The sequence below is a fragment of the Salmo salar genome, chromosome ssa05 (genome assembly GCF_905237065.1).
Source record: "Salmo salar chromosome ssa05, Ssal_v3.1, whole genome shotgun sequence".
In the NCBI taxonomy this organism is placed as follows: domain Eukaryota; kingdom Metazoa; phylum Chordata; class Actinopteri; order Salmoniformes; family Salmonidae; genus Salmo; species Salmo salar.
This window is the reverse complement of record NC_059446.1, coordinates 61,020,106-61,044,676: the sequence shown is the minus strand read 5'-3', so window position 1 is coordinate 61,044,676 and position 24,571 is coordinate 61,020,106. Positions and strand designations below refer to the sequence as shown.

At 42.1% G+C, this 24,571-nt stretch overlaps 2 protein-coding genes across 4 annotated transcripts; both read right to left on the bottom strand.

The window, feature by feature from the left end:
* Positions 1-1,877: 1,877 nt before the first annotated feature.
* On the bottom strand, positions 1,878-7,518 carry ccne2 (cyclin E2). 2 transcript variants are annotated; one of them, XM_045718477.1, is made up of 12 exons: positions 7,457-7,518; positions 6,531-6,592; positions 6,324-6,402; positions 6,158-6,208; positions 5,490-5,635; positions 4,950-5,085; positions 4,541-4,687; positions 4,307-4,402; positions 4,094-4,228; positions 3,866-3,977; positions 3,560-3,767; positions 1,878-3,307 (listed from the first exon to the last, which is right to left on the bottom strand). In XM_045718477.1, the coding sequence occupies exons 2-11, from the start codon at positions 6,548-6,550 to the stop codon at positions 3,577-3,579; spliced, it is 1,113 nt and encodes a 370-aa protein (XP_045574433.1). In that variant the 5' UTR covers positions 6,551-6,592; positions 7,457-7,518; the 3' UTR covers positions 1,878-3,307; positions 3,560-3,576. The 2 variants fall into 2 exon arrangements, with proteins under 2 accessions (XP_045574433.1, XP_014056395.2); XM_014200920.2 differs by having other exon boundaries at positions 3,610-3,767; positions 7,457-7,516.
* Positions 7,519-10,540: 3,022 nt separating this feature from the next.
* tp53inp1 (tumor protein p53 inducible nuclear protein 1) lies at positions 10,541-23,907 on the bottom strand. 2 transcript variants are annotated; one of them, XM_014200916.2, is made up of 4 exons: positions 23,686-23,907; positions 21,050-21,366; positions 14,498-14,948; positions 10,541-13,416 (listed from the first exon to the last, which is right to left on the bottom strand). In XM_014200916.2, exons 2-4 carry the CDS (start codon positions 21,174-21,176, stop codon positions 13,155-13,157), a joined length of 840 nt encoding a protein of 279 aa, XP_014056391.2. In that variant the 5' UTR covers positions 21,177-21,366; positions 23,686-23,907; the 3' UTR covers positions 10,541-13,154. The 2 variants fall into 2 exon arrangements, with proteins under 2 accessions (XP_014056391.2, XP_014056392.2); XM_014200917.2 differs by having other exon boundaries at positions 23,795-23,882.
* Positions 23,908-24,571: the final 664 nt, after the last annotated feature.

The window sequence follows — 24,571 nt, the reverse complement described above, 5'->3', positions numbered from 1 at the left end:
TTGCAATTGGGTTTGTAACTTTATTTGTCCAATGTAAGGATGGCTGTAACTCCATCTCTATTATATGGACACCGTTAATGAACCACGGCACAGGCTTTATCAGGACATAGCGCTGTATGAGACAAGGTACAACAACAGTGATTAAAGGGATGAGAAATACGGCCATGATTATTCTTAACATAGGGACATACTGCCCTCTTGTGGTGAGTTTCAGATCTTTACATGAAATACATGAAAAATAATGTATTTGGTCAAACGATATTGTTATTGTTTCTCAAAGATGTTTTTTTATCTTTCTACTGCAGATGTGTCATAGATAATATGGGTTATTTGTACGTGGAGAGGGTAGCACATGTACGTGAAGTTGGAAAATGAAAGAAACGTGTCATAAAAGTGAAGGACTCATTATGCAGTTGGGTTAGGGGTGGGGGTGAGAGTCTCTTTGTCAGGGTTGGTTTAAGAGGGATGGGTGGGGGGTTATGATAACGCTGGCATGTAGAGGTGGGGGCTATGCGTTCCCAGGCCAACACAATAACCTCTCAATAACAACACAATAACAGAGACTTGGGAAGGGGGGAGGGGGAGAGAGAGCGGCCCATGCCTGCCTTGCTGTCCCACTGTCTGCCTCCTAGACTACCCCCTCAAACACACACACACAAACACACTGGCCTCATGGAGAGACATGCATCATCACACACAGACCCCCAAGCGGAGCTGACTGACCAGGGGGCACTGTCACTGTTCAGTTCTTTCAGGGTGGGGGACATTAGGGGGACTAGAGATAGGACTAGGGCAATTTTCTTAAAGGCCCAGTGCAGTCAAAAACATACTTTTCCTGTGTTTAATATATAGTACAGTATACCACACTATGAGGTTGGAATAATACTGTGAAAATGATGATGCCCTTTTAGTGTAAGAGCTGTTTGAAAAGACTGCCTGAAATTTCAGCCTGTTTTGGTTGGATGGGGTTTTGGCCGGCCTGGTGACATCACGAGGCGGTGGATTAGTTAATAGACCAAAAAGAAAGAGTTGAAAACCTCTGCCAATAACAGCTAGTTTTCAGTTTTGACCACTCCGACAGTCCTAGCATAATTGTTGCTTGAGAAATTGCTGTTTGCTAAGAATCAAAGTTTCTTTTTGACCATTTTAATTGAAAACAATCACAATAAGTTAGTTACCCTCAAATGACTTGATATTGAGATAAAAATGGCTGCACTGGACCTTTAACACAATCACATATTGCTGACAGTCTCTTACAGCTGCTTTGACCCATTTTTTCATAAGATTAGTGTCGTCCCTCTGGTTTCAGCGTAACACCCTTCAATACCAGAGTGATTACTTGTTAGAAAGTTGAGCACTTCATTGTGACGCCACCGTCTGAGTCATGGTAAAGGCTTCTTTTACACGCCGCCTGTCATTCCAGTGAAGCTTTCCCCTCCCCTCAGAAGATACTCCCATGGCATGCGTAAACATGAACTAAAATGCCAGGCCCAATACTGTAGTAATGCGAAGCACATGTTAAAAGTGCAGGCCTCATCTTTATAACATCCCACCATTCTGTGAAAAGTTACTTTTTATGTGGGAGGAAGCGAAGGCGTGAGGCTCGCACCGCACTCGTTGGAGGCCAGGCGATGTTTGTCCCATTTCTCCCTTCACTCTCCCCTCAGCATGTCACAGATATACAGGACTCCTCCAGGCTCTTATGTCCATGTAACAGGTAGTATGGTATACCGTTCTTGTGGCTTGATTCATTCAAGTTAGACCAGTTCTAAATGGCACTCCCTCTCCAATTCAGAAGAATTTAACAAACCACGGTCGAAAAAGTACTAGGCAAATGCTGCCATTTCAAAGCCAACCATAAAAGCAGGCAAAGTGCATTCATTTCTATTTCATTTATTCAATACATTTCAAATTTCCATTAGAAAGCAGAACGTTCAGTTTATGTACATAACATATACACATTAGTATTTACAGTTTAAACATGGTTCTTTGTATACTGCTGCCTCAGCAGACGTCTGCACAACACTGAAGGTTTCAGTTGACAGTCAGGTTTGCTGGACAGACTGGGTTAGAGCCCTGCACTGGAGCATCTGGGTTCTCAAGTCTTTACATCACCATACTAGTTCAACTACGGCACCACGGACAGGCTAGCGCAAAACTACGCAACATAACATTTCATACGTAACTGCATTATACCGGGTCCCCCGCCAATAACAGATGTCAAAATCATAAATAACATGCATCCCGTGACTTAAATAGGTTGCCTTTGGCATTGTTAAAGAACTGAATTCATAGCCCTATGAAGAATGTATATATGGACATAAAAACATTGTAAGGCTTAAATGAACAAATAAATACAATGTTAAAATTACAGTTGTAAATTGATCCAAAAGGTCTACATCAAACTACTGAAGTCAAGTTGTCCAGGAAGGTGTTGTGGCAGGAGAATGCACCATGCACATGGAAATGAGTCCTTCACAGTGGAGAGAATACATACGGTCAAGAATGGTGCTTAAGTTGGTATTGCAAATAGTTAACCCTGCACTACCCTTTCAAACAGCTCAAATGTTCAAATGTAACCATAGCAAACACCAATACTTCTTTCAGTGTTATTGTATGGCTGAGCTTTTCCAGGAGTACCCAGATTTATACTATACAGCACTAAATACATATGATAACACAATGTTAAGAGACCGAGTTGAGCAACTCAACTGTGAGTATTATGTACCAATTTACCTCAAATAAAATATTAGCTTTTTAGCTATCAAAACATCCCATGTCTTGAAATGTTCAGCTTCAAGTAACAGGGGGAGCAGCAGACATGCTTTCCTATGGAGGAAGATTTGACTTGAGTCAACTCAAATGATCCATGTAAAATTCAAATTCTGGGGATTAAGATTGTGAGAACAAGGTTTTTGTTGCAATCATTTGACAAAATAAGTCACTATAGTAACCATGAGCTGATTTCCATGGTTGTACTGCATATACACTCTGATATCCAGCTTGGTATAGAAAGTAAAATAACTCATCTTAACATGCTACACAAAGGTGAGTTATTACCAAAAGCAAATTTGATTGGTCACGTGAGGATGAGGTTCCGAAGTGACGTTTCCCGGCCTCTGGCTGGTCAGGCGTGACGTCTAGGGAATTGTCCCTTCATCTGGTTGGTCAGAAGATCAACGTGAGGAGACCCTGGGGCTCAGTGATTGGCTGGTTTCTCTGTGCTTTTTGGTGGAGTTAATATCCCTCCTATGGCAGCAGGCGAGAGACTGTCTTGGCTGTCCGGTTGCCTCTGGTGAGCGTTGCTCTGCAACAGACAAGACACTTCATTAAGAACAACGAACATTTGTATGAGCAGTTCTATTCTTTCACTTGAAAAATATTACTAGGTAGCACAAAATGGCTGCCCCATGCATCAAGATGGCTGCAATACATTTCTGGGTGGAAGCGACTTGCTCCTCCTAAACACTGGTAGAGATACTCTAAACAGCCAACAGTGTGTAGACATTCTGTTTTTATATTGTACTCACTCCAGCCCCTGAAATGTGTGAGGACTCACCAGCATGGCCAGGTAGTCTACGTGGGTCTGGATGTTGTGTGAGGACTCACCAGCATGGCCAGGTAGTCTACGTGGGTCTGGATGTTGTGTCTGTCGTCAGACATCACCTTCTTAAAGTCTTTGAGCTCTGCTCTGGGACAGGCGCTGACCGTGCGCATGAAGGGGGTCATCCACCGGACACAGGGAGCAATATTATCCCACGTCAGACCTGCACAGAAACAGACATGAGTAACTATGTAATAACACCAGGGCTGTGGGGTTCTAGAATGGGCCAACCTCTGTACACGATGCCAAATCAATGCTTACCTGATACTTTGTGGACGACGTCAAATGAGAAAAAATGGCAGAAGGCAGCAGCAGCCAGTATCCCATACTGGTAGTCCAGAGAGTTGATGTCCAGTATGGCCAAGTCTAAAAGCTGTAACATGAAGACCACGACAACCATTAAAACAGTTATAGGGAGGCTAAAAACCTTCCACGACAGTCAAGTGTCAGAAGAAACAGTAAAAGCTGCGGGGGGGCTAGTGGACTCACCTGTGTGATCTGGATGTAGGTGTCCTGAGAGAACTGAGGTACCAGGAAGTTGACGCCATCCTTTAGGGACTCCACCTGAGCATAGAGCTTCAGCCACGTGATCACCGTCTCTGGACACAGGTTCCAGTTCAGCGCCTGATGGAGGAGAGTTTTTAAGTCATGTGTGACAACTGAATTAGTACAGTGCAGGTTTGGGCACAGGAGGTGTCTTACCTTCAACATGACAAGTTCCATCTCCAGGATCGCTTCTTCCTCACAGGCTCCGTCAGTAACGTAGGCAAACTCATGGAGCTTTGGAGGGTAGATTTCCTGAGGGGCATAAGGAGGGGGAACGATTAGACTCGAGAAAAATACAGCACAAATGCCATTGATTTGTTATGACATAGTATAAACTAAAGCAGTGGTCGCCATCCAGAAGAACATGAAAATGGAGGGCATTACGCCTACCTCCATCTTAGACGCGATGAAGAGGGCTGTGATGCCTATGAGCTGCAGTCGGTCCTTCTCCATATCGTCCTGTGTCAGCATGAAGCGGTCAAAGAAGTCCTGAGCCAGATAAGCAGTCTGTCGATGCAGAGTGTACACCTCACTCACCTACAACACAGGACAAAACAAGGACGGTTAGACATCAGTCACGTCTGTACAAATCCTGGGGCACTATAGTAAACAAGTCAAAGTGGTGGAGATGTAGAACCCCTGAGGTAATAACTATGGAGGTGGAGTATCAGACCTTTGGCTCATGCATATCCAGTCATTACAAATCCAAGCACAGGTGTAAACAAGGCATATAGATGGGCCTATTACTTATACCTAAGATTTTATAGAGTACAGCAAGTCATTTCAGAGACACACATACCTCTAGAAGCCAGTCCAGGAGAATGGCCCTCATCTTGGGCTTTAGTTTGGGGTGCTGCTGTAGGAAGCCCTTGTCATGGACATACTTCAGCTCCTTGTTCAGCATCTTAATCCACACGTCATCTGAGCTGGCCCAGCTGCCAAGGGGAAACACACGGGTCTAAACAGGACGTCCAGTGTGCAATCGCATGGACTATGAGGCCCCAACGCCAGACAGTGAATTTGTTTGTCATCAAGTGACAAACAGGAGAAAACGCAAAACGTTCAGAGTAGCTCATTTCTAAAGTGTTTCTAGATGCAGGTCTACTGCCACCCTGACCTTGTATGTAAGCGTTGCATTGACACACACATTAGCCAAGTGGCTAACGTGAGTAGAGTCCCACTAAAACATTACATATGCAGAGTTTTCCGAAGTAGCGTTGGGGGTACACCTTAGGAACAAAGACAAGGGGCATCTATCTGCATGAGAGGGGGAGTAATTGCCACTATTGAGGTATAAAAGGAATTTGGGCTAAGCCCCGTCAACACACACACACAGTACCTGAGGCAGGGCAGCGGTGAGGTCTTGATGAAGATGTTCTTGAATCGGAACTGCTTGAAGCCAGACCGGTCCCTTGTCATCTCCAGCTCCTTGTGTGGCGTTTCTACGAGGACACATGGACTTGCCCCTTCTTCTGACCACCGTTTCTAGAGAGAGAAAAGGCACCAAGTTCAAGCTCTTCATCAGCAGTCACATCAGCAGCAAATGCAGATATAAATAAGCATGCATTTACCAAGTGATAATTCCATATAGCCAACAGAGCCCTCATTTACAAATAGAGGTCAAAGCATGCTACCACCACAGTGAAAACTACCAAACTGTTCAAAGCTATAGTATACATAGGAACTTAACAGAAAAGAGAATAATGATTTTAATGGCGACAGAAACGGGTATTTATGAGACTTTCCATAGTTTATGCAAAACAAAGCATGCGATGTGATTTAGATTAGGCGGGCCGAGGAGAAAGGGACAGACAAAACGCGGGGTTATTGCGCGCTGTCTAACCCACTGACACAGATAACTCGACTAGTTAAGTCTCATCAATAATTACTTCTACATCCATGCGAATTTTACCGTAGTTCACCGCTATATTCCCCCACATGCTTTACAGTCATCAATCACTGGCACAACTTGGTAAAGTTAATTGATTGAATAAACAAGCAACCAACCTGTATTTCATAGCTTTGTTTCTTCGCTGCGGGTGGCATCTTTTTGGATGGCTGAAAAGTGGACAATACAATTAGCTTACGTTATAGTTCTTATTTGGCGACAAACCAATAAAACAATACCGCTACACTAATGGTTAAAAATAACAGCTAGATAAATTGAACAAACCTCAGATTTTCTTTTTCGTCTGATCTTGACATTCTCTTCTGGTGCGTTCTCATCTCTTGCTTTCAATGTGATGCGACCACTGAAAGGACAGACCATTTTTAGCGACAGCAAGCAGTCACCATACCAATTGTTACAAACATGTACAAATAATCAATGTTATAGCTAGCTTGCAATCATGCTGGTTGATAACAAGGCTTTATCACATACCTGCGTCTAACGTTAGCCATTCTGTCAATTGAAGGCTTCAGAGTTCCACCGAAAATGATCCACTGAAACGGAGACAGGGCGAAAACATTGTTAAAATGGCAAATATACTTATCTTCACAAGTTCAAAACACGATTGGATAATAAAAGGCTGTTTTTTCCGGCGGTAAAATGGCATGCCAAATGGGTAGAGGGTTGAGCTTGTGAGTACCGTCATTTCCACAAAGAAATCTGCCACAAATTGCTTAAAGAAAAACTTTATGCGTAGTCCCAGTGTTATGTCAGAAGCCCTGGTAGTAACTTACATGGTTATTGTTAACAAAAGTAACCACACGATAATTATTTGATGGTTTGTGAAACCCAACTACGCGCCAATTTCTCGAAGCGGGAGGATTTGGACAGTCACTATGGCTAGCTACAGTAGCTCACCAGTGAGCCAACTTTAACTCCAATACAGCAACATAAAAAAAGGAAATATAAATAGATAAAGGATATGATACTTAACAATGTATTGCCGCAGCAATAATTCAACATTGGTAGGTATAATTTGCATGATGATGTAGTTTGCTGGCTAGCAAAGTTACTGGCTAACTATCTTTATGCCACGTCCTTGAAAAGCAGTGGTTGCTTCTATGTTAACGTTAAATATCAATCTAATTTGATAAAAGAACAGCGTAAAACCAATGTGAAGAAACAGATGTATTGTCTTATCAAATCAACCAATGTTAGCCAGATAACATTAGTTTGCAACCAACTTGTTTGCTAACGTTACCAGTCTCTCTTGCCATTTAGTTCCTTTTCAAGATGATTCAATAACCCAATAAACTAAATGTTGCTCATCGACATAATAGCTTTACCACGAATTTTCAGAATAAACTCCTGAGATATAACTAGTTAAATAAGCAAAGAATTAATCTACAGCTCCTTACCCTCAGAAACGAATAATGATCAACCGGCGCCAATCTTTATATATATGACCATTCCATGGCAAGTGCGCATGTGTGTTCCCGGTTCATTTAAACGCGCTAAATGTTCAAATCTGAATTCCATTTATTGCAAATAAGAAAGCCAATATTCTGTTTTATTTCCCGGGAGTTCATACATTTGATAACGTGTTTGCGATCATTATTAGAGACTAGCACTCATCGACTTTGTATGGATGGCGGATCTACTTTGCAGAAGAGAGGTTTCATTTATATTTTTTGGAAAAAAGGGCGCTTTCCTTATTTTCCGGTTAAGCTTAAATGACGCAGTAGGCGCTGAGTTAGCCTTTACAGTTGGTCAAGTATATATAGAAAAACGTTTATGCTCTATTTTCTTATTTTTTTGCTGCAAGAAAAACACTTCCGTATTACAGGTCCACCTATGGGAGGGGTTTCAAACTCGCTTAGCCAATCAGAGGAGGGTCAGGAGAAACAACGTGGTCTTCCTTCAAAATGTAAACAACCAGAGATGAAGATAGCGTGGAGCGCTGTCATATTGAAACAGGAAGATTTTTACACGTCTCAACGCAGAGATCATATGCCTATTGTTATTTTACATAGATTGAGCTAGGTTAAAGCTTTTTTTCACTCCTCTTCTAGCTAATGCATTATTTGTCATACCAAGATAAGACTGCTGGACCCGTCCAAATAGTGACATCGACCCCCAGAGGGTAGTATCATGTATACCTATACCACAGTTTCTTACTAAACCATGTTTGCCTATACCGTATATAGTAAAGCAGGATTAAGGAGTTACATGCCTAAATATTCTGAAATAACTGAAATGGGCGTGGTCTTCCCTGTCTTCCCTGTGGCTCAGTTGGTAGAGCATGGTGTTTGCAACGCCAGCATGGTGTGTGCAATGCCACACGCCATGCCAAATAAAAAAATGCATGAAATGAAATGTATGCATTCGCTCTGGATAAGAGCGTCTGCTAAATGACTAAAATGTAAAATGTCTAATTGACTCAAAAACCATAAAGTTTTGCCTTTTTAATGAATCAGAAAATCAACATTAATTTCTGGTTGCTTAGCTGGCCAACTGATTGATTCCACTTCGTAGCATACCCCTCAGATTTCAACACACAATAAACATTAGTCATTATTCCATTTTATAGCCTTAAAAACAAGTGTATAGGATTATTTTATCAGAGTTATTATTTTTTGGGTCACTGTTTATTTCCTAAACTGTTGAATCAGTTGTTTGTTTGTAATAAAAAAAGAAATGTCCTCTCACTGTCAACTGTGTTTATTTTCAGCAAACTTAACATGTGTAAATATTTGTATGAACATAAGATTCAACAACTGAGACATAAACTGAACAAGTTCCACAGACATGTGACTAATAGAAATAGAATAATGTGTCCCTGAACAAAGGGGGGGGGGTCAAAATCAAAAAAGTAATAGTCAGTATCTGGTGTGGCCACCAGCTGCATTAAGTACTGCAGTGCATCTCCTCCTCATGGACTGCACCAGATTTGCCAGTTCTTGCTGTGAGATGTTACCCCACTCACCTGCAAGTTCCTGGACATTTCTGGGGGGAATGGCCCTAGCCCTCCGATCTAACAGGTCCCAAATGTGCTCAATGGGATTGAGATCCGGGCTCTTTGCTGGCCATGGCAGAACACTGACATTCCTGTCTTGCAGGAAATCATGCACAGAACGAGCAGTATGGCTGGTGGCATTGTCATGCTGGAGGGTCATGTCAGGATGAGCCTGCAGGAAGGGTACCACATGAGGGAGGAGGATGTCTTCCGTTGAGAGCGTTGATATTGCCTGCAATGACAACAAGCTTAGTCCGATGATGCTGTGACACACTGCCCCAGACCATGACGGGCCCTGCACCTCCAAATCGATCCCGCTCCAGAGTACAGGCCTCGGTGTGACGCTCATTCCTTCGACGATAAACGCGAATCCAACCATCACCCCTGGTGAGACAAAACCGCAACTCGTCAGTGAAGAGCACTTTCTTTTTGCCAGTCCTGTCTGGTCCAGCGACGGTGGATTTGTGCACATAGGCTGCGTTGTTGCCGGTGATGTCTGGTGAGGACCTGCCTTACAACAGGCTTACAAGCCCTCAGTCCAGCCTCTCTCGGCCTATTGCGGACAGTCTGAGCAATGATGGAGGGATTGTGCGTTCCTGGTGTAACTCGGGCAGTTGTTGTTGCCATCCTGTACCTGTCCCGCAGGTGTGAGGTTCGGATGTACCGATCCTGTGCAGGTGTTGTTACACGTGGTCTGCCACTGCGAGGATGATCAGCTGTCTGTCCTGTCTCCCTGTAGCTCTGTCTTAGGCGTCTCACAGTACGGACATTGCAATTTATTGCCCTGGCCACATCTGCAGTCCTCATGCCTCCTTGCAGCATGGCTAAGGCACGTTCAAGCAGATGAGCAAGGACCCTGGGCATCTTTCTTTGGGTGTTTTTCAGAGTCAGTAGAAAGGCCTCTTTAGTGTCCTAAGTTTTCATAACTGTGACCTTAATTGCCTACTGTCTGTAAGTATGTTAGTGTCTTAACGACCGTTCCACAAGTGCATGTTCATTAATTGCTTATAGTTCATTGAACAAGCATGGGAAACGGTGTTTAAACCCTTTACAATGAAGATCTGTGAAGTTATTTGGATTTTTAATAACTATCTTTTTAAGACAGGGTCCTGAAAACGGGATGTTTCTTTTTTTGCTGAGTTTAGTTATTGAAGATCTTCCTGCCAACTACTTTTCTCTGTTGTGATTGGTCAAACATTTGTGATAACTTGTTCAATTGTTTGATGAAGTCCATCTTTAAAAAAAAAAATTAGGCTTTAATATTGCTGTGCAAAGCTGTTATGTGCTCTTTATTCAGAACTCATGAGAATGTCATACTGAAAGTAACATCATAGCCGTCTCAGCTCAGTGCTATAAAGGGCTTGTTTTGGAAATATAGTCTAGGCTGGCTGGCGGGTCTTTCTTGCAAAAGAGATTTCATCATAGTTGAATAAACCTGGTAGAATAAAGGTTAAATTGATGGACAGAATGGACAGAAACGGAAGAGTATGTGTATGAAAACATTTATTGTAGACTGTGGCTTACATCATGACAACAGATCATGTATTACAGTTTTAGAACAGACTACCACATTCTCATTTGCAAATTTTGCTGAGCATAAAAACAGAGTGAATTGATCTCTCACACATCCAAAATACAAATAATGCGATCAGTTAAGTAGATAAATAACAGTTAACGCTCAAATTCCTACACTTTTTTGGCAAAGTGCTGTATTATTCCAGTAAACTAAATCAAAGCAAAAGTCTAACATGTCGTAAAAAAAAAAATGCCACCAAATATTCTTCACACAGGAGAAAACAGGTTTGCTACATTTGTGTATAAAAGCTGTACATGGGCTGGGTTGTTCACAAAGAGAAGCTACCTCCTGTGTGCATAGTTGATTTGCTTTTGTATGTGTTGTCCCTTTGGACAACATTTCAAGTTCTTCATTAATGCATTGTCATTATACTGTTTAACCTGGAAGGCACGTGATCCACAACAAATTCAAGGCATAAAACAAAATACAAATCCCTGTTATTATCATCAAGAGCTCATACAGACAGCTGAGGACAAAACAAAATGGCTCCTTCCAGCTTCACGCATCAAAAATGAGGACTTAGCCATCTCCTCCATTCCCTTCGTCCTGTTGCCCGTGTCACAACAATGCAGTACAAAAATTGATGCGTCAAATGATGCAAGTTTTGCAATCTGAAACATCTGAAAATAAAAAAGATACACAAATACAATGACTAGGCTTAAATCACTTCACTATAATCAGTTTACAACTATATAGACAAAACCAAACAAAACCACCTTAGTGCTTCTTAATGCTACCATGCTAAATACATCTGAGTATGTATGTACTTATTGGGGGAAATACACAGTACAAAGAAACAGATGATATTAGGTCATAATATAAGGTCATAATAATATTAGGTCATGTAAATTATTGAGTTTGCCCTGGATACTAGACTTTTAGAGGTTCTGTGAAACTTAAAATAGGCTACTTAGGTGTTTGAATTGTGTCTCTCTGTGCTTTCTTACCACAAGAGCGCACAGATTCATGTTGTCACAAACTTGACCATTTCAGAAAAGTCTCCAATTTGCAAACATTGTTAAAGTAAAGAAGAATAAACTGTAAAAGCAAAAACAATAGTAATATAAACTATTGCAAGGTTAGAGTTTGCCGCTACTTTGTTGGTTGACATTTTAACATAATATTACTAAGTTATGTAACTAAGCAAATAAAGAACAGGGTAAATATGTAATTCAAAACAATGGAAAGTACACAGAAAGAATATATAAACAAAAATGAAAAAGACTTATAGTTTCACTCCATCTTGGGGTTATAACAGTCGATTGAGAGAGTAGGAGTTCATTTTCACAGTCCTTGGACAAGCAAACGTTCAAATAAAATTTTCTCGAGATGCACACGATTCTTTTAAAAGGTCAATCATTGATCACAAACATTACCACAAGGCAAATCACACTAGCACAAATTTGGAAGGTCTCCAGTATGTACAAAGACGATTAACATCCGTCAAGTAATCTGCATTTTAGTAAAGTGTAAAGGTGATTGGCTATGACCCTGAGAAGTGGACTGCAGGTTTAGAACAAACAATGAGAGATAAGATACAAAAACACACTTTTTTCTGTTTTCTAGCGCTATACAACCATGCAACAAATCACACCCTAACATAGTCAAATCGCTGCTTACAAACATACCTATGTAGATAAACGCTCATACTAATTTCATACTGATATGTAATATACGTTTTTTTTTTCTTTTAAAAAATATTTTGGACGTTTTTTTTAAATACATTTTACATTTATTTTTCATCTTAAATTCTACTTTTATAACAAGGCGTTTAGTGATATTTAACCCAGTATTTGACCAACATTTTCTCAAACAATATTGTGAAAGTACTGAATTACTAAGTTCAAGGCAGGTTCACCCTTAGTCAAGAGAGGGGGGTGATGATTTTGAAAAGTAAGTTGTGGCCATCAGAATGACAAATTATATTAGTTTGCCATGAAGTGATAGAGGAAGCAATTTCATTGGAGGGACATGAGAAACAACTTTGTTAAACTGTCCTAATTACAAGTGAAAGACATGCTCCTTTTCTAAATGCCTACTCCTACTCTAAAGACATCACAGTCATTCTATTAAGACACAAACCCTCTTCTGATAGCACACAACCACTCTATGACAGCATACAACAACTCAATGACATCACTTATGTCACTATGACAGCATACAAGCAACTCCATGATATCAATCAATGACATCACACAACCATTCTATGGCAGCATACAGCCACACTATGACATCACACAACCATTGCAGAGTGGGTGAAAGCGGAGAGTGTTGCCACAGGTGTAATATCTGATTGAACCAGTCTCTCCCAGTTACCATGTGGTGGTGGGGACCTGCAGCGGAGTAAAGTGACCTATGGCATTGATTCTAAAGGAGTCCTCATCACGTCTCTTCATTCCAGAGTGGAGGATCGGTGGATGGAGGGAAGATGGAGAGCATGTTGCAGGATGAACTCTTTTCGTGGATCCAGGTTGAGACAGATGGATGAATTGATGGATGGAGGCTAAGGGATAGGGCCAGGACCTCAGTAGTTGAGGTGCCTCTGGCCAGGCTGGTGTAGATAGGTGGTGGTGGTCTTGGCCTGCTTGGCCCCTCCAGTACGCAGCAGGTTGAGGCGACGTAGGGCGTTGCGGGAGAGGAGCTGGTGCTGGGCGGCCCCACGTACCCTTTGGGCCCGGCGTCCGTGCTGCTGGGCCTGGTCTAGGAGGCCTGAGGCCCGGGCTGAGACGGCTGCCGCATAGCAGCCAGCATGGAGCCCGGCTCTGCGCTGCACTACCGTCTCTGGCCTATAGGGGGAGACAGGAAAGGGGCTGGACTGGTTAATACATTTTTTTTATTTTTAAATTTCCGCCTAAAATGACATAACTAAATCTAACTACCTGTCAGGACCTGAAGCAAGGATATGCATATTCTTGATACCATTTTAAAAGGAAACACTTTGAAGTTTGTGTAAATGTGAAATGAATGTAGGAGAATATTTTTTACATTCACATTTTTTCATTTAACCTTCATTTAACTAGGCAAGTCAGTTAAGAACAAATTCTTATTTACAATGACGGCCTACCGGGTAACAGTGGGTTAACTGCCTTGTTCAGGGGCAGAACGACAGATTTTTACCTTGTCAGCTCGTGGATTTGATCCAGCAACCTTTCAGTTACTGGCCCAACGCTCAAACCACTAGGCTACCTGCCGCCCCAAAAATATTATATTATATAACACATTAGATCTAACATCTAACAAATTTAACTCATTAGACATGTTTGTTTTTTTCTCCATCATTGAAATGCAAGAATAAGGCCATCATATAATATTGCAGTTTCGGCGCAATTTAGCTTTTGGCCACTAGATGGCAGCAGTGTGTGATTGATCCAGTGGAGCATTGCAATACTGGACAATATTTTGCATCAAGTCTGCCCAAATGTGCCAAATTGGTTAATTGATACATTTTGAAGTACATAACTATAGAGAACATACATTTTTTGGGTTTACACACTCCCAGGAATGTCATACATGATGGATCATTAGCTTACACACATCTTGGACCCTCAGGATGACAAATCAGAGCAAGATTACTGAATGTAAGTACATTATTTACCTTCAGAGGTGAAAGTATCAAACCAGTTGCCGTGAAAAGTTTGTTGTTGTGCACTCCTCAAACAATAGCATGGTACGTTTTCTGCTCATATAAGACATGTCTATGTCCTGGGAAATGTTCTTGTTACTTACAACGTCATGCTAATCACATTAGTGCACGTTAGCTCAACCATCCTGGAATAGGGACACCGATCCCGTAGAGGTTAAGCATAAATTCACTAAATGTAGGTGATGAAACACTACTGCCAGAATTTTTGCAGCAACAAGTCCTACCTGTGGCAGGGGATGTCAAGCGAACGTCGTCCAGGCTCCTTGACCACTGCGGCAGGTGCGTCAACAAGGGGGAGGCAGAGATTGAGGTTGAGGGAGAGTCGTGGGGGACAGTGGGTGGTGTACACAGACATGCTGGGGTGTTCTATCAGCAGGTTCTCCAGGGGGCTGGTCTCTAGTACCATAGGCTTGCCCCTCCTCCCCCCGCTGAAGCAGGGTGGAGGAGTGACGAACCAGCTCTCCTCTAGAGAACAGGCCTCCAGGCACTGGAAACCCCCCTCTTCCTCGGGACCCCCATCCTCGGTGTCGGCGGTGGAGTCCAGGGAGGAGCAGGAGGCATAGCGGATGGGGGAGCTGGCGATGGGAGAGGGGACGACCACAAGGTCCTCCTCCTCCTCCGAAGTCAGATCCACCTCAGACAGGCCATCACCACAGGGGCTAGAGCAGGCCTCGGCTGGGGAGAAAGGCAGGGATTGTTAGGATACATCAGCACAATTAACATTTAAATAAGAAATGGAACGTTTCTGTTTGCCAAAGCATGTAGGCTATATGTGTGACAATGTGTTTTACAACCATTGCGTTTTATAATTGGCGATTTAAAAAAATTCCCTGTAGCAAAATGTAAAAATACAATATGGTCTTGAGCTCAACCTGGGTGGGATAACAACTCATATGCAATACCCTAACATGACTTTAGGGGGCAATGTGGCACAGAGAAAATGGCTTTAGCGATCAAAACAAAAACCATCTTTTCCCCTGATGCATAGGTGTCAAAGCCCTACAGGCACAGAGCAGTGTTCTGTCTGTCAGAATAACATGCCTGACCCAAGATACTATAGTGTGTGTGTGCGCAAGAGCTGTCACTCATAGGATCAAGCAGCTTCAGCAACTCCCTCTACCAAACTGCTGCCAAATGCTTTCCAGACTTTCCCAACTCTAGAATGCACCAAAACACATTTTTCCACTAGCTAACTATCTCAAAAGGATAGGAGAGAAACTAAGTTTCAATAGAATAAAGCTAATCAAGTTAAATGAGGTGGTTTGGCTGGAGCGAGAAGTTGCATTCACTGCATCCCTGGGCTATATAGCATGTCTTGCTTTGAGACTCGGTGGTGTTACTGTCAATAGTGCACTAATAAGTCAGAATAATACACTGCCATATGGGAAGTATGATGGAAAAAGCAACTTGATACCAGATGGGAATCAAAGCCAGCAGATTGCTGTTTGGTTTCCCATTATACTAAAAATAGCCTGCACGGACGTCTGGCCAAAGTTTAAAGCTGACTGTCTTTTTTTGGACAGAATCTCTGATAAACAGCTGAGTGTGTATATTAACAGCGTTCTTCTCTGTGCATAACAGTGTTCTCTGTGCATAACAGCGTTCTCTGTGCATAACAGCGTTCTCTGTGCATAACAGTGTTCTCTGTGTGTGTACTGGATGTGTTCCCTTGTGTGTATGATCATGAAAGTTTTCCTCTCTTTCCTTTTCAGACGATGTGTGTATAGATGTGTTGTGTTCCTCAGAGTGTGTTCATTTCTGAGTGTGTTATGGTGTATATGTGTGATATAAATACACCCACTCCCAAGGACACCAGTTCCCATCCTCATCTTTCTCTGTCACGCATGTCAGCAGCAGTGCAGCCACCTTGTTTACTCAAAAAAATAAAAATAGTAAATCTCATCTGTGCCGACACACACCCTTAGCTTAGCCGCTAAGCAACGCAGCAGAACCCTAAAACGGCTTACATTCCTCATCACTGTCTCTGTAAGGCTAATTAGGACCTGTAATCCTCTCACCATCCACCTGTGTGTGTGTGTGTGTGTGTGTGTGTGTACACGCAGGAAGGGGAAGGAAAGCAGTCTACACTATTGATATAATAGATTAGCAGTTTAGAAGAAGTAGGAGACTAGTGCAACTTGAGGTGTTGAAGTTTGCCAGGAATACAGCGGGTACAAACTAAGTAGTACACACTTTAAGTGTGTGGAACCAATCCCTACTGTAAAATAGGTCATGGCACTGCAGTCTGTGCAAGAAAGAATGATTCAACGCTTTCAGAGACAAAACATCTGACCTCAAGTGTCTGCTTACTGCATTCACTCTAACAGTTCTGCATTCACTCTAACATGGTAAGGCTACAGAGTGCTGGACTGGAAGGTAATATATAAACCACCTGTTTGTAAAGCATTATGAATGCTTTTATAGGCATTGACACATTTACATGGAACACCTGTAATGAATGATGTGTCACACGGTTTATGAACACATTGTCAGCCTTAATGCATTTTCCAAAGGTTGTCGTAAGAGGCCATGAGCTACATATGTAAGACAAGTCGTATAACGAATTATGGCGTGATAGACGACACTATGAATGCATTAATCCCAGATGGTTTGGGTCATAGACAGTGACTGGGGGCAATTCTGGAGCGGAATTCTGCTGGGCTGTCTGCCGACACGTCTCACTCCTCCAGAAGGGCAACTCTACCGGGCCTCTTATCTTCCTCCCCTTAGCCCCCCATGCTTTTGTTTGACCCGATTACAGACATATTGCCCATATACAGCCCCATATCCCTCCACCACCCTCCCCTCCCCCATACAGAAGTGGGCCAGCAGGATTCAGTCTCTCACACATTGAATATTCACACACATGTGGAATATGAGATGTGTCAGGGACAGACGGGCTGGATGCACTCCCTTCCCCCCAAAGAACAAGTATGTGCCAGGTGTGTGTGTTATTGAGCAGCATTTATATACTGTATATGTATAGAACCATGCATGTATGGGCTCACGTGTATTTGTTTTTGTGTGTATGGATATTGGGAACCTTGCCAGGGCTTAGAGTAGCATCCTTGTGTCTGCATTTGTGAATACAGGCGAACTTAGGTTGCATCGGTTTATGGAGACTACAAGGCACCTAAGGATTGCATAGCCAAGCAGTTTGATAAGGTCAGTTCATAGATGCTTATGAGATGTAATATCTGATAATATGCTCACATGGAAAAACAAACGCTGCAGTGGCATATAATCATACTACACCGGCTCCGACGCTTGTTGGACGTGGCAGGGCTTGCAAACTATTACAAACTACAAAGGGAAGCACAGCCGAGAGCTGCCCAGTGACACGAGCTAAATAACTTCTATGCTCGCTTTGAGGCAAGTAACACTGAAACATGCATGAGAGCATCAGCTGTTCCCGATGACTGTTTGATCACACACTCTGTAGCCGATGTGAGTAAGACCTTTAACCTGTTGAGGACAGACGTTCCGCTAACGGAAACCCTGTTCCGCCTGCGGAACCCCTAGCCAACAGCCAAATGGCATCGCACGGTGCGAAATACAAAACCAACTAAATTACCACAATTCAATTCTCAAACAATCAACTATTTTACACCATTTTAAAGACAAGACTCTCGTTAATCTAACCACATTGTCCGATTTCAAAAAGGCTTTACAGCGAAAGCAAAACATTAGATTATGTTAGGAGAGTACAGACACAAATAATCACACAGCCATTTTCCAAGCAAGCATATATGTCACAAAAACCCAAACCACAGCTAAATGCAGCACTAACCTTTGATGATCTTCATCAGATGACACTCCTAGGACATTATGTTATACAATACATGCATGTTTTGTTCAATCAAGTTCATATTTATATCAAAAACCAGCTTTTTACATTAGCATGTGATGTTCAGAACTAGCATATCCACCGAAAACTTCAGGTGAATTTACTAAATTACTCATAATAAACGTTCACAAAATACATAATTATTTTAAGAATTATAGATACAGAACTCCTTTATGCAATCGCGGTGTCAGATTTTAAAATAGCTTTTCTGCGAAAGCACATTTTGCAATATTCTGAGTACATAGCTCGGCCATCACGGCTAGCTATTTTGACACCCACCAAGTTTGGGGCTCACTAAACTCAGAATTACTATTAGAAAAATTGGATTACCTTTGCCAGAACGCACTCCCAGGACTTCTACTTCAACAACAAATGTTGTTTTGGTTCCAAATAATCCATAGTTATATTCAAATAGCTCCATAGTTATATTCAAATAGCTCCACTTACAAACTCTCCTGCTGTTCTTCGCCCAGAGACAGCAGACACCCCATTCCACTTTCTGGCGGCTTTAGAGAGCCAATGGAAGCCTTAGAAAATGTCACGTTACAGCACAGATGCTGTATTTTTGATAGAGATGCAACAGAAGGACAACAAATTGTCAGACAGGGCACTTCCTGTATGGAATCTTCAGGTTTTGGCCTGCCATATGAGTTCTGTTATACTCACAGACACCATTCAAACAGTTTTAGAAACTTTGGAGTGTTTTCTATCCAAATCTACTAATTATATGCATATTCAGTATTGCAGTATTTTCACGGCCGGATAAAAAAACGTACCCGATTTAATCTGGTTACTACTCCTGCCCAGAAACTAGAATATGCATATCATTTTTTGTCACGAAATGCGCCGGCGCGTCACCCTTCGGATAATGACTTGAACGCACTAACAAAACGGAGCTATTTGGATATAACTATGGATTATTTCGAACCAAAACAACATTTGTTGTTTAAGTAGAAGTCCTGGGAGTGCATTCTGATAAAGAACAGCAAAGGTAATCCAATTTTTCTTATAGTAAATCTGAGTTTGGTGAGTGCCAAACTTGGTGGGTGTCAAATTAGCTAGCCGTGATGGCCGGGCTATCTACTCAGAATATTGCAAAATGTGCTTTCACCGAAAAGCTATTTTAAAATCTGACACCGCAATTGCATAAAGGAGTTCTGTATCTATAATTCTTCAAATAATTGTAATGTTTTTTGTGAACGTTTATCGTGAGTAATTTAGTAAATTCACCCGAAGTTTGCGGTGGGTATGCTAGTCCTGAACAACACATGCTAATGTAAAAAGCTGTTTTTTGATATAAATATGAACTTGATTGAACAAAACATGCATGTATTGTATAACATAATGTCCTAGGAGTGTCATCTGATGAAGATCATCAAAGGTTAGTGCTGCATTTAGCTGTGGTTTTGGTTTTTGTGACATATATGCTTGCTTTGAAAATGGCTGTGTGATTATTTTTGGGAGGGTACTCTCCTGACATAATCTAATGTTTTGCTTTCGTTGTAAAGCCTTTTTGAAATCGGACAATGTGGTTAGATAAAGGAGAGTCTTGTCTTTAAAATGGTGTAAAATAGTCATATGTTTGAGAAATTTCAGTTTTTGCATTTTTTTAGGTATTTGTAATTCGCGCCACTCTATACCATTGGATATTGGCGAGGCGTTCCGCTAGCGGAACGTCTGTCCCTAATTAAGTTTGCTGATGACACAACAGCGGTAGGCCTGATCACCGACAATGATGAGACAGCCTATAGGGAGGAGGTCAGAGATCTGACTGTGTGGTGCAAGGACAACAACCTCTCCCTCAACGTGATCAAGACAAAGGAGATGATTGTGGACTACAGGAAAAGGAGGACCGAGCACGCCCCCATTCTCATCGACGGGGCTGTAGTGGAGCAGGTTGAGAGCTTCAAGTTCCTTGACGTCCACATCACCAACAAACATGGTCCAAGCACACCAAGATAGTCGTGAAGAGGGCACGACAAAATCTATTCCCCCTTCAGGAGACTGAAAAAATTGGGCATGGATCCACAGATCCTCGAAATGTTTTAAAGCTGCACCATCGAGACCATCCTGACGGTTTGCATCACTGCCTGGTATGGCAACTGCTCAGCCTCTGACCGCAAGGCACTACAGTGGGCAGTGCGTACGGCCCAGTACATCACCGGTGCCAAGCTTCCTGCCATCCAAGACCTCCATACCAGGCGGTGTCAGAGGAAGGCCCTAAAAATTGTCAAAGACTCCAGCCACCCTAGTCAGAGTGTTCTCTCTGCTACTGCACGGCAAGCGGTACCGGAGCTCCAGGTCCAGGAGGCTTCTAAACAGCTTCTACCCCCAAGCCATAAGAGTCCTGAACAGCTAATCAAATGGCTACCCAGACTTTTTGCATTGCTGCCCCCCCCCTCTACGCTGCTGCTACTCTCTGTTATTATCTATGCATAGTCACTTTAATAACTCTACCTACATGTACATATTACCTCGACCAGTGCCCCCGCACATTGACTCTGTACCGGTACCCCCTGTATATAGCCACACTATTGTTATTTACCGCTCCTCTTTAATTATTTGTTATTCTTATCTCTTGCTTTTTCTAAAGGTATTTTCTTAAAACAGCATTGTTGGTTAAGGGCTTGTAAGTAAGGATTACACTGTAAGGTACCTATTGTATTCGGCGCATGTGACAAATACTATTTGATTTGATCAGTTTACTTTTAAAAGTTAGTGAAGTTCCCACCATGTGACTGTATGGAAATGATGCTCACTGTTGAACCCATCTGAACCGTTTTGTACATGGATTTCAGGAGGTTATGGTGTGCGAGGGTTTGTTTGTGTTTAGAGTGTATTTGCATTTTTGTTTGTGTATTTTAGTGTTTATGTCTGTGTATGTTTCGTCTGTGTGTGTCTGTGTACGTGTGTATGTTCTGAAACTCACCCAGATAGTCCACCAGGATCCACTCTTCATCCTCCTCCTTCTGGCCAAAGCCCTGTTCTCCTGGGCCTCCTCCGCTCACCTTCTCCACATCGTCCCCAAACAGGACACTGGTGAGCCTCTGGAACATACTGGGACTCCTCGGGGGAGCACGGAGGGACCAAGGGGGGGCTGAGCGGTGCGAGGACGGGGAACAGGCGTTTTGGTCATCAGCTGCAGGTGCTAAAGTGCTTCAATAAGGTACGGATGTCTATCATCTGAGGGGAGCTGTGTAAAGTCTGGTCATAGCTCACCTCAACGTGTGCAAAATTACAAAGGACCTGAGAGACAAAAGGGGAGGGGGAGAAAGGGAGAGAATAAGTCGTTGTGATCTTGAGTGACACGTTTGAGACCATATACATGAGCTTATAAAGACCTGTGTGAAAAGGGAGGGGAGAGATGCATACAAATATCATTTGGCTTTTGGGCAATTGGCAGGAGGAAAACATGGGTCAGACTGAACTGGAAGGACATCTGTGTTTATTTCTGGCTTACTAGTTTTAGAGGACAGTCCAATATAAAACACTCTCTGCCAATAAATAGGTTTTCTATAACTCTAATACTCAATAATAAAACATAAAAGGGTAGCCAGATCACTCACAACTGTCACAAACTTCAAAGAGGCACCGTATGTGGTCATAAATGTTTACAGGTGTGGGTATTATTTGCCTATCTACCAGACATCCCTCATAAAGGCAATTATGGAAATAGACCCATCATCAACTAGCTGCCAACTGACATAGACATACTGGCCAAATATGTGTGGGCCTAATAGGTCTGTAACCTAGCAGCTTGTTCACTGATAGGGTGGTCCTTTATAGAACACACACTATAGTGCTGAATCTTCACCTAGGGATCAACTCTCTGTGACCATACAGCCCAGTATTGGTGGTATAGGCCTGACCTTTCTTTGCAATTAAACCTCCAGTCCCACTGACTAGAGTGTAAAAAGCCAGACAGCACTTGTCTGCTGATAAAGTAAACTACTGCCCCCACACTGACACACCAGGGATACAGCGCAGCAGTGACACTGTTTTCAGGTTATACATTATGACCCCTGACCTGAAGCAAGATCAGTGATACACAACAACCATTATTCTGCCAGACAATATTGAATTCCTGCTGTGAAGCCACATTTGTCAGTGCAATTGTAAACTATGAGTTCTATGCATGTACACATTTATGGTAAACAAATACAGAGCAGTGCAGCCAATAATTCGAGATCTGTGGGTTTGTAAGATCTGAAAAGCTGAGAGAACTACAGTAGCTTCTTTATGATAATGTTCAAAAAGGACAAGATAGCTGTTTGGTAGACCTGACACAAAAACTGAAACCTGGTCTGCCAGGTAGGCTACAGGCAAACACACGTTATGTCAGAATTACAGGTTTGTCATATATTATTTAACATCAGACATTTTCGTCAGAAGATGTGTAGGCTGCAAGCGAATGCAAACACGTCGTTCTTTGATTTAATGTCCTCTTATTTGTTAGATTCAACGACAAAGAAAATGAGCAGCTGTGCTATGAGGTTGAGGGATTGAGGGCTTTTCTATGGGACTTTATCTACAGTATGTCCAATACGCAACCGGGTTATAATCTCCTGCACCTGTTCGTCCTCAACAAAATACCGCTTGCAAGCTTTGTTTTATTCCCAGAACGGTGGCTCGATTCTGATAGCAAACACTGAGGGGGGTTGAAGAAGCGTCGTGATACTAGGCCCATTAAAAAGGCAGAATAGTATTATTTACCGAATGAAACGGTAGGTTATGTGAGAGCTCACAGGAGAATTTTTTCTTGTCGTATGTATTTGAATGGTTGATTGGTGGTTGGAGGCCTGTCGTCGACACCTTGGAAGAGAGAACGTTAGGAGCCGTAACGATTACGTCATATGGATAGATATTCTCCATGAGTGTTCCACCCAGAGCAAAATGCCTGATATTGGCTCTAATAAAACAAATAAATCACTGAAAATATGAATAAAATGTTCAGTTAGTGTCTGTTCAACGTGCTTCCACATCTACACTGCCTGCTCTCTGGGGTTTTAGGCTCGGTTTCTGTATAAGCACTTTGTACAACTGCTGATGTACAAATACATTTTATTGATTGAGTTACATGAAAAACGGCACATTTTAGGTTCAATAAGAACTTCAAATCGTGGTAGGCTGTCTGCTTGCAGGATGATTTGTTGACTAGCATAAAAGCGGAGGGTGTATAGGGTAACCCTACACCTCTTAGGCGGGTCGCAGCTCCTACAATGTTCAACTGCCAGCAAAGTTTAACTTAAAAAGTACAATTCTGTTTTGTGCATATAAATAACTCCTCCTTCAATAGATAGGTAGACATCTAGACCTTGCCATTTTAATAACTTTTCATTAGACTGTGGTCTGACTCTTATTTGGCAAAAATGGGCCGAGAATCTTATTTTTGCTACACAAAACACTGTTGGTGCATAAAAACAGTGGAAATTAGGCTATGTATTTGTGCTAAACCGTACTTGTGGAAATAAAGTAATGTCAACAATGGCCTATAATTGAATTGAAAAAGAGAACTGTGTGTTCTTTCAACAACAGACAACAAAGAGACCCCCCAAAAAAACTCACCTGCGAACAGCAAAGGACGGATATTTAGTGATAAAATCCTTAAGACTTTGAGGTAGATTGTATCTTTTCGAGAATATAAAAAAAGTTCTTCGCAGAAGAAATTTAGTACCTGGACCTTTGTTTTCGGAACAACACAGTTCGTTACTTTTCCGAGCCTTTCCGAGGTCCCACTGTTCCCTTTGTTATTGTTGAGGGGAACTAACAGCTGATCGGAGTGACGTGTAGTCGGGCAGCCTATGGGAGGGCCCTGTATCAAATCTGTAAGCCAATCATACGCCGCCGTTGACTCTGACAGACTGTCACCAACGCACGTGACCCACCCCAGAGAAAGAAAAGACTTGGCTAAGCCCAGCCCACACGTTTTTGGGAGTGCTTTTCAAAAAGTATGTCTTCAAACTTGTCAAAATATTTAACTAGGCACCCTTACTTCATGTGTTGTGTAAAATAGCGGCCATGTGTTTCCTTTTTAGAATTTTTTTTTTTTTACAATTTCCCGGCTTAATTAATCAAGCTTTATGGACAGCAGGCTATAAATTAATATTGTAACATGCTTTATACCATGTTAATACAATGCTTATAACCCTATGTTATATAACTGTCTATAAAGGGTCAATGAAGTCATCCTGTAACATTTCCTTCGCTCAATAAACATCTCCCCGTAGTCCAGTGACAGTCAAATGACATTATCAAAAGTACCAAAACACAAAATTTCATCCTGAGGTGACTAAATTGCTTCTTTACATGCATAAGAATAAAAGCTAATTTAGGAGCTTGGGACCATGTTACAAAGCAATGACCACTCTGCACCCTCCCTAAAAGGATACATTCAATAATGAAAAATATAGATTTTAACCTTACACCAAGTTTGTTGTTGTTGCAATCACTA